A 10484-nucleotide genomic window follows, 5' to 3' on the forward strand; every position below is an offset into this window, starting at 1 on the left:
TTATTATTATTGTGACTTCCGCACCTAAACAACTATGATCAGTTTTTAGAGTTTTTTTGCAATTGTCTGCAAAAAGTTTAGAGTGCAATTTGATATCGGTTTATGCCAGCCACGGCCAGCGTTCAACAATGCATTAAGGCGATGCTCTAACCATAATAACCATGCCCTTTCATATCCGCTGTTGAACTGAAAGCTGCCTTTTAGCTTCCTCGTTCGGTCAACGCCCGCCTATCATTTCTCTGCGGAGATTTCACTGACCCTGTAAAGAAAATGCATATATGAAAAAAGTAATGCGCCGCATAGAGCGTAAGTGTCTCTAACAGTAACAGGGCCTTTATTGGTCGCCGTATGAAAAGAAGAAACAGACTTGACAAGGTTAAACGCTAAACCAGTTGTCCGTTTGGATAGGTGTGGGAGGTAAGCTGGTGCGCTTATCTTGCCCGAAATAGCATAGCCCAATGCCCTGGCAGTCTTTCAGGCCGCTTTCCCGGCGCGGTTTAGGTGAACACCGAAGAAGCCAAAATGACAAGGAAATGACCTGTAATTTCCAAGCCACCCCACCAAACATGTTCCCGCGTGCTGAGAGTTCATACCCGGCAAATCTCTTTTGCTATTTTTAGACCTTCCAGTCATTTTGCGAGTATCGCTCGGCCATATTTATCAGAAATTACAGCTAAGATGGGTGCCTGGATGCTTCTTTTTATTTTTTGCTGCTCTTCACATTAAAAGAACATTTTTCTTTCAAAAGCCCGGGTCATGAATAATGAACTTCCAGAGTTCAACGGTTATCTCCCTGTTTAAGTCATCAATGAGGCTACGTTTTGTTTTTTGTTTTTTTTTGTACGCTGCTTTCAGCTGTAGTTCTGGTCAATGCCGGAAAAGAGCTTTATTCTAAGAGTTTTCAAGAGCACAAAGAGACGACTCGTTTTCTTCCAAAGTGCTGACCGGCACGCGTTCTTTCCTATTGGTTGACGCACAGAAAAGAAGGAAGGCGAAGCCAGCCTTGGGTAGCTTCCGAAGGCTCTTGTAGTGGCGCTGTGAGGCTGAGTGAATAGCAGCAGGTGTGTAACGATAAAAGCAAGATTGCTCTTTATTCAAAAGGTGGGCAAACCGCGCCGGCTGCGCAAACAAGAGGAAAAGCACGCATATTATGCAAAACAAGACGAGATGTCATTAACTTTCTCCCGAGTGGCGAAAAATGAGTAGCATGTTATGTCTCAAACCATAAGTGGCTCGTGGTCTCCTTAGTTCAGTGTTATTTCGATCTCATTTCACTCTCCCGTTTTTCGTTTTCTGTCAGTGCCTCGAGACGAGGCAGGTTGAACTCGAAAGCTTTGAAGAAAATCGGCAGAGATAGCGTGTTGGAATTGTTGCGGTCGGCTTTGTTTTAAGCGGTCCAGCTCCTTTGTGCCGTCGGCGTCCGCAGACTGGTGTCTCTCTTGGTCCCGGTTAGGCATGTGCGGCGGCGCTTGCACTCCGGTAGCGGCGATGAACGCGACTTTTCCAGCCTCTTGACAAAGGTGGTGCTGGTTCCGGGACAGAGACACTGCGGCGAGACGTGCACCGTATCAGAAATGAGAAAGGCACTGACTCTTTTCAAAGCGGCCACCACGCGTGGGCTAAGAAGATTAACAGCGAAGGTGAAAAGAAAAGGGACGCCGCCATCGCCCACTCCTCGAACTGCACGCATTAGAAACTTTGCCAGAAGTGGGGCAAACGATTGAGGTGTTCGCAGCCGCACAATTGATGAGCTGCTCGGCACTCAGCTCAGCTTGCGCAAGCTCTTTTTCTGAGAAAAAGACATTCCTTCGTGCTGTACCGAATGCAAATAACGGTGGAGAGAAATATTTAGGTGTATAATTCGGAGCTGTGATACCGACGCTCGCAACATGCGAAAACGCCGATTACCGCGTGGTCCTGTTGATTCACCTAAACTTTTATTCTGAACCCGCCGATGTGTTTATATGCCCTCTTTCTAAGTATTATGCCGCTTTCTGGCGCAGGGTGTAAGTGAAAGCAGCTTCGCCTGTCAAGGAACCCTATAAGACTCCTCTTGGATCGTTACTTGTCGGCAGGTCGGCTGAAGCGTCCCGCTAGTTTTATTGATAGGTACCACGTTGTTTGTTTCCCTACGGCCGCCATTACTGCACGGCCTGAAGATAACGCACGTAGAAAAACGCAGTAATGCCACAGTTCATGTGAAAAGACGTATGTATAATTATCCCTCCTCCTTCCCCGGTTGACCCGTCGCATCCCTATTCTGCCAAACAACATAATTTGGGCGCATTTTCCCATAGTGACACCCATAAGGAATGTTGACCGGAAATGATCAACAGTAAAGATCACACTCCAAAAAGTGGACTACACTATACAGAAGCATACTCTAGCGCAATAGCGATTGAGTGGCCGTTAAGATACAATGCCGCCTTGAGTTACCGTCGCAGATGCTCGCACTTCTCAAAACGTCTCAAAAGTGTCCTCAATATCTTCCTTGCTTTTCTGGTCTGATAGAGGCCTGTTATATTTGGTCTATGGGCAGTACGAAGGAGAATAAAATTTTGAGCGTATTCATCGACGTTCCCCAGCGTCTGTATGTGTCGATTGTTGTTCTTGCGGTTTTGTGCACCGAAGAAACTTCTCTGTTAGTATAGGTATAATCGCCTTCGTAGTTGCCTCAAGAACACAGTGACACATTCAGCTGTTCGTTATACTCAATGTATACCAAGACGAGGGAGGAGAATAAAGTTTTCTTTGTGTAGCATCTTCGAGAAAGGAACCGTGCACGCGCGCGAAGCAACGCGGTTTCAGGGAAAGGTTTAAAAGTCACAGAAAATTTTACACTCCTGCGGGACAGAGGCGAGTGAGGGGGCGGCGCGGACTAAGCTGTAAACTATACGCGAGCTTCACTTTCGTCCACTCGCTCGCGTTTGTGGCTCTGCGTGCTTTAAGGGTAATCGCTTCCGCAAAAATCCCCGTGTCGACCATTCTTTAGTGATGCCTCATTCTACTCTCCACACACTGCTTCGTTTTTCTTTCTCGTCTCTCAGCGTTCGCGTATATTTGTCCACGCGTTCGTTTGTGCACGTGCATGAGTGCGTGCGTGCGTCAGCGCTCCTTCCTCGCTGTCAATATTCTTTTCTCTGGCCACCGGGCACCTGCCACAGCCCGGCAGATTGCCCGTTTCGATCCAGGTTGGATGCGTACGGCCATCATAACACGCCGAACACCGCGGGTAGCCCGACCATTTGCGAGTGATTACCTTGTCTTCCCGGTGTGTTATGTCAGCCTGCCGACCCGCTCGCTTCATTTTTCTCTGCCTTTCGCGTTTCGTTCCCGCTTTTTTGTTTCTGGGGTTTGGGGTCAGTTCTTTTTTGTGTGAGGCCGGAAGCATTATGTGGTCACATCGTAATTGTTCGGCTGAAAATTTTCCGCCGTTCGCGCTGCAGAAAGATACGGGGCTATTCTTGATGCCGCTCCGTGGAAACACCCGTCGTGTCGGTATTCACGCCGGCGATGTAGCAGCCAGCACTTATACAGCACTTCACCACTCGTTGCTTTCGGAGCCCCCTGACAACACGCCGGAGAATAATGGAAATAAATGCGCAACATCGTTGCTATTTATACTAGAGTAGCGGACGTAAGACCATCGACGTACTCACTGCAGTACGTACTGAGAGTTGGCGCTATTGATCCGGATGAATCTTTTTACACGCGGAATACCAGGTTCGTAATTTTTTTCGGCCGCCCGAATGGCAGCGCAGATTGTGTGCAATCCAGCGGCGCAGGAAATTATTACACAGCTCCAATAATCGACATGCTTTTGCTAGAACCGCGAAACTTTCGCGTAGATCGGCAGCCCTCATACCACTCAGCGCGTTGTCCGCATTGTTGCGTGAAGGCCTTTGTTTCGTCCGCGCCGTCCTTTGTCCGGGCCGCGTCATTGTTCTCGCGCTTGACCTCATCCCTTAACCTTTCTGGTACAATTACAGCATATTCAGGTCTCGCCGCCATAGAGAGGGAGATATGGTATGTAGGAAGTGAATGCGTAACAGCGGCCGACCGACCTATGACACAACAATTCCTCGCTGTCTGCAGCGTTGCCTCCAGCTTTTAGACTTGACGCGCCGCTGCGAGGAGGACACCTCGGTGGCCACGCGGGGAGGTGGCGCCGCGCAAGCCAGATTTGGCGTAACCCGCTCCTCCCCCCCCCCCCTCCCAGCGTGACTTACACAGGTCCCGAGGCATCGGCAGTTTGTCTCTCGCACCCTCCTGCGTCAAAGTGTTCGTCACGTGGCGCCTCTATATGGCAGGGTGCCGACCTGGTTTCTTCGTCGAATTGGCGGGCACAATTGAGGCCGCTTCAACTGCTGGCAAGTGGGCGTTGAGGGACGCTTTGAAAGAAAGCCACACTGAACACCGAATGCTGCTTAAAAAAGCGGATGTTATTCTGTCTTTGCGGAAGCGGGGGTATAGATAAGCCTCAGAATATTTACCTCTATTCGGAAGGTTCTTTTCCCCTCCATTTGACGGTACCGGTCTGGCGTCAGGCAAGCTGTCTGTCTCAAGACGCCTTTGACAGCCATGTTCGAAGCAACGTTTTCATTTGGGTAACGTGTCAGTTTTCTGCGTTGCTCCTAACAATTGCTCTATGATACCTGAATTTCGATTTAAAGACGCAGCCATCTTTGGTGTGCTCTGATAAAAGCTAAGCATTCAACTGCGGCAAAATCACTAGGGCTATACATATGAAAGAGCAAAAATGGCATCGATAGCTAATTCTAGCTTTATGGTTATGAGATAGTAACATCTGGAGTCGCACCGGCGGTCTTTTGCTGGTCTTTTTTAATTGGGCTTCAGCCTTGCAGATTATACGCTTTGCAGCTTTCTTTGAACATGAATAGTGCTTACCTGAATAAAACATCTACCACCATCCGCGACTGCCTCCACCGAAGCCGCCACCTCCGGCCCTCCATCCGCCTCCACCGAATCCACCGCCGCCTCCCCTCCAGGGTCCAGCACCACCACCAAAACCTCCGCCGCCTCCCCTCCAGGGTCCGCCGCCACCGAAGCCGCCTCCGCCAAAGCCTCCCTTCAGACCGCCGCCGAAACCACCGAGGCCTCCGCCGCCTCCCCTCCAGGGTCCTCCACCGCCACCTCCGAAGCCTCCACCGCTTCTCCACGGGCCTCCTCCTCCGAAGCCACCTCCGCCGAAACCACCCTTAAGGCCTCCGCCGAATCCTCCGAGGCCTCCTCCGCCGCCCCTCCAGGGTCCGCCGCCGCCACCGAAGCCGCCGCCGCCCCTCCAGGGTCCACCGCCTCCGCCGCCGAAGCCTCCACCGCCGAAGCCGCCGCCGCCGCCGCCGAGGAATCCGGCGGTCGCCAGACTCATGACGAGCCCGCACACAGTCAGCGCCAACTGAGAGAAACACCGCATTGGTCGTGCAATTCCCCAGTTTAGTCATCAGGGTTTCAAGTATGAATCGCTACAGTCGATTGTCCAATGCTAAACTAATGCGTAGGGGACGATATGCAAATACAGACTACGGCGTTCCTGAATCAGTGGGTAGTAGTGGAACTGGATATAAGTCAATGAATGCTGTCGTGCAGCTGAGTTACGTTTAGCGCACTAGTTCTGGCACCAAAATTTTCTATCTGTATCAACGCCATTTCATTTGGCCTGATTACGTAGCGATGCAGAGATCGACGCACATTGGACGTAGAAATGGGAATAAATATCGCGTTTGCTAGAGCTGCATGGCCCTGTGAGTGGAGTTCGTATCTTCGACAACTCGATGCAAACACAATTATTTATATATATATCAAATGCATAAATGACAGCACTAATAATGATGGAGACTGCTTGCCGCACTGAACAGGTTTATCAACTAACATCTTCATTTTTGGTTGTGCAGTAAATTTATATATACCATATAAAATGAACACTGAATTTAAAACTCCGATAAAGGCATCTGCCAGTCTGAAGCAGGTTACCCATAAAGACGCATTACTGGACAACGTAAGTGCACCATAAGATGAATCTTTTAACGAATACGTGCGCGCACAGAGTGAATCTTAAAGTGCAGGCGGTATGCCTCGCTTATGCTATTTCAAACCAAAGCTCCAGTCAACTTCTTAAAATCTGTGATAGATAGGTGTTAAATAAGCACCTCGAGTAAAGCAGTTAGTGCTGTATTGTTTACTATACATGAATTGAAGCGTATAACACACAGTTACGGCTTTTCTTGGGTTGGTTTCTTTGTAAAGCTTTGAAGCAAGCAGGGTTTCTTCTGAGGCATGCTGTACATCACACAGCCAACAGCCTGGTCTCTACAGTTTTGACAAATGCTGTACCTCTGAAGCTCCCTGACCCTGCCGTGCTGCTAAATGCGGTCGCATGGGATTCGTGAAATTTGTGTGTTTTCATTTCTCATCAGGAAGTTTTGGCCCGTGCTGAATGCCGGTCACAGTGCCATATCTGCTTGTTTTATTGTAGTAGACCTTTTCTTTCGCCCCCTCTTAGCCGTTTAAGAACTTATACGCCTGGCAATTGCATGCACCGGGAAGTAAAGGGAAAGGTTTCAGATCTTTCAAGCTACGTCCAGCGACTATGATGCATGTAAACCTTTCTTTGGTCACCTTAACTTCCGACCTCCTCATTATTAACTCTGTTATAACAAATCTGGGCACCTTACGGAACGTTACATTCAAACTCCGCCTGCCGGCTCTCCTTATAAGCTTGACTCTAGCCTGAACTTTTGCTCAGAAGATGGCGCTGTAATAGTACACTCCCCTTGCAACTTTCTTTCCCAGTTTCGCAACCCAGTCCGGTTTACTGGCCTACATTTCGTATGAGCCGCGCTCTGCCGTCATCGCCAGAGCTGCCATCTACAGCTCTTTGCGTGCAGCTTATAGTAGATGTTTGAGCTTTTCCCACTGAAGGGAAGATGGCGCAATTGCTTTGCACATTTCTCCGCCTCTCCCAAGTCTGCGCCGCCGGCATTGCTTCACTCCTCTGGTTCCGCCCTTCCTGTTCAACGGGATAGCCCTCCGGAGTTGCTCCTCCGCATCCTCCTTTTGCTAAAACTGTCGCTCTCGATTCTTTTCAAAACGTTTCTTATATCAGTCCTGAGGAAATACGAAAATTTCACAAATGTCTATTTAGGTACGCTTCACTGTTAGAGACTTACCGCCTTAAATTTGCAGATCTCGAAGTTAACCATGTAATAAAATCTGCCAAAGTCCGACTTAGGACCCCTTTAGGAGTACGGTAGCAATGCTCACCGAAATTTTTATCTCGTCATAAATACGCTATTTTGAGAGAAAGGAGCTTTGAACAGAAATAAACGATATAAACGAGGTGAAGGGGTGTACGTATCCTCTGTCGGTTTCGCGGGAAAAGCTCGCGTGTCGACGGCGATTTCAGACGCGCATCCCATAAGCTAGGCTAATCGGCATTCGCTTGAAAACGGTGACAACCAGTACTGTCGATAGTAGACGTCACGAATTCGAATCAAATGGCGGCAAATTTTTTCAACACAGTTTCGTCAGCCATAAATGCTTCCGTTGCTTTCTGTCCAACCTCATCATACCCAGACAGAGGCAGAGAATCAATGCTTATTAAGAGTACTGACCGGAAAGAGTTATCTTGGAGTGTCACTTCAATTACATGAAATTCTACGTGCATATCGGACACTTGGATTTCATCCGAATGTTATTTCAATGCACTCTGCCCACCGTTTCCTGGCCGTAGTCGTACTTAATGAGTCAAAGCAGAAAGCTGGACTAGTTTGTGTGTCATCATAAATGAAAAGACTAGCGCAAATAACACAGACACAGATATAGGAGAAGACAGGACGAGCGCTGTGTCTGTGTTATTTGCGCTAGTCTTTTTATTTATGGTACTTAACGAGCCACTTGCGTTCCGTGTAGGCAATGGATTATTAGTCTTATTCTTAAATTATTCGCTTAGCCTTGCTAAGAAGACGCAGCTCTTTAAGTGTTTATGGGTCGTCTTTTTTTCTGGCACAAATGCTTTGATACTTGCGCCACTGATTGATAAAATCTAATCAAGAGCGTTTCTTTCTTCAAGCAGCTATGCAACTTGTGTATTAGGTTTTTCAGCTTATTTAAAACGACGAAATGGAAGGTAAATTGCTATATAGAATTTATGAATGGATGTCATATAGTGCTGTGTTAATGGGCTGCTGTAAAACTTCTTGTAAGGTAATACAGTACTAGTACCGTGAATTTAATCTAATAGGGCGAGATTGTATCTATACATAATGCCTTTAAATTCTTTTCACTACTTCCAGCTTTCAAAAGTAAATCCTAATAGCGACTTAAATTATCATTGTAAACGAAAACAAAAATCCAGAAGGTCATCGAGCGGTGGTCAGAGTACCGTTCGTTGCATTTCTGGACAAGATTTTAGAGGATTTTATCCGAGCATATTTTGCTTAAATTTTGTCGAAGAAAATGCTCGCTTTTCGTCATAAGCTCATATCGCTATACATGTGCCATTAGTGCAGCCTCATAAAAATTTTATGAAGTGCTTCATGTGCCTCGTAATATGCTGTAGCAGCTTTGATATAGTCCATGGTTAACCTTCATTAATGTGGTTTGTATTAACGTTAACAAAGTCGCGATTGGCGGATAAATGGCGGAGTTGGTTAGGAGCTTCAAACGCAATTATTACTCCGCGCTTTTCGTTATCCTGTTGTACTTGGACCGGCATGCCTTGCGACCGCAAGAGGGCGCGAAGAAAGACGCAAACTCACCAAAAGCTTCATCCTTCTCGAGATTCCTGGTCCACCGTTGCTACCAGAACGAATGGGACGAATGCTCTGCTCAGCTCTGTTCAAGCTCGGAGCTTATATACTTTTCAGGGTCTGTGCACCAGCCGCTGCTTTTCTTCCTCCTCCCCCGTGCTTTCTCTTAACCGTGGTGAAAGTGAAAGGAGATTTCACCATGGCCATCCGCATCCACGCCATCCGGCGGTCAACGCGCTCTTCCCCCTCCTCATGGGCACCTTTCTCCTTTCCGGATGTGCATCCCACGGCAGGCGTCTCACGTTCGGATTCCGGCGAGAAGGTAACGGACCGCCGGTCACACCTTGCTGACCTTAACGTCAAGGTCTTCCGAGAGCGCCGCCTGCGCTCCTCACAGCCATCGTTGACCCACACCGACGGCGAGCCTCGGCCGCGCTGCTCCTAGCGGGGATGCTTTCCTTAATGGCCTCCTGCTGCTGCTCCCAGGCAGCCGCTGCGGCGCGAGCTCCTCAGGCACGTTGCTGGGGCTGGGGCGCGTTGGGTGTGGTCCTCCTGCTGCTTACGTGCCAAGACTTGGTGACTGTCTTGTACGCATGCAAGTATTCCTCCCCTGAGAATATCTCTCCTGCCGAGCAGGGCCAGGATCGAACGCTGCGCCTCCATTCCTAGAGTTACGTAGATTTGCTAATGTTCTAGCTCGGCCTGGATTAGGTGCCGTGCAAAATATGGGGCATGGTGTTGATCACAGTGATGAGGCGCGTGAAATTTCGGGGGGCCGAGCGAAGATTATCGCGCGAGACAAACGTATTGATTTATGATCATGTAATGGGAAAGGACAACTTGCCATGCCTCTCATTTTGTCTCGACTATTATGTGGGCATTCGGTGATGTTGCCTTCACAGGGCCTTGTTGACTGCGACGAAGGCTTCCCATAGTTTTCTCGTTCGAGCGAGCCGTAGATTAGGCATGGTTCAAAAAGGTATCCCCGAAAAAGGGGATCCTGCGGAGTTTCATTATAATATATGAAATAGCAAAGTACCCATGCAGTAACTACTAGGTACCACCACGGGGTCCTGCTGTGTAATGTGAGATTAGTTCAGAAATCTTTATATATACATTTCCAGTTAAATATTCAAAGTCGTCATGGGACAAGAAAGCCTTGCAAAGGCTCTTTAATGCGGCTATTTAACAAGCCAGCATGTACACAATTCTTTTACCTTAAAGCAGAAATGGGCAGCAGGTTTTAGGCTCAAGTGAGGTCCACAGAGTACTTCACTGATGGTTATCTGCGCGCTTTGAAGGGTCGAGCAGAGAAAGCTGTGCTGCCACGCTTGATCGCCTATCACTCCAGACGTCATCCAAATTACAGCTGTGACCAGAAACCTGCTAATATAGCAACATGAATGTCATGAATATATCAGTATAGGCAGGCAACTAGGCGTCTGCAGTCCTGAAAAAAGAAACGAGCACTAATAGAGCATAAGCGGCAGTTTTTACACTAATTAATTCATCCATGTGCATATTAAATATCTGTGCGTCGTTTATAGCTATTAAGACAATAGTATGCATGTGGCTGTGCCTTGCTTAGTTAGCACTACGCTATTTTAGTCCTATAGGTAACACCTACGTAGAGCACTCTTGGAAAAGGAATTGCCCTTACAAGGGCCTCTTTTGTGTCACAAACTCACAGAAAACTAAATAAGCGATTTTTGCCGG

At 48.1% G+C, this 10484-nt stretch overlaps 1 protein-coding gene across 1 annotated transcript; it reads right to left on the reverse strand.

Moving 5' to 3' along the window:
* Positions 1 to 1064: 1064 nt before the first annotated feature.
* On the reverse strand, positions 1065 to 9082 carry LOC146201973 (uncharacterized). The gene is made up of 3 exons (XM_084583806.1): positions 8778 to 9082; positions 4909 to 5416; positions 1065 to 1546 (listed from the first exon to the last, which is right to left on the reverse strand). Exons 1-2 carry the CDS (start codon positions 8787 to 8789, stop codon positions 4922 to 4924), a joined length of 507 nt encoding a protein of 168 aa, XP_084439932.1. The 5' UTR covers positions 8790 to 9082; the 3' UTR covers positions 1065 to 1546; positions 4909 to 4921.
* Positions 9083 to 10484: the final 1402 nt, after the last annotated feature.

Source organism: Amblyomma maculatum, chromosome 1 (assembly GCF_055883805.1).
Source record: "Amblyomma maculatum isolate TAMU_Amacu chromosome 1, ASM5588380v1, whole genome shotgun sequence".
NCBI lineage: Eukaryota > Metazoa > Arthropoda > Arachnida > Ixodida > Ixodidae > Amblyomma > Amblyomma maculatum.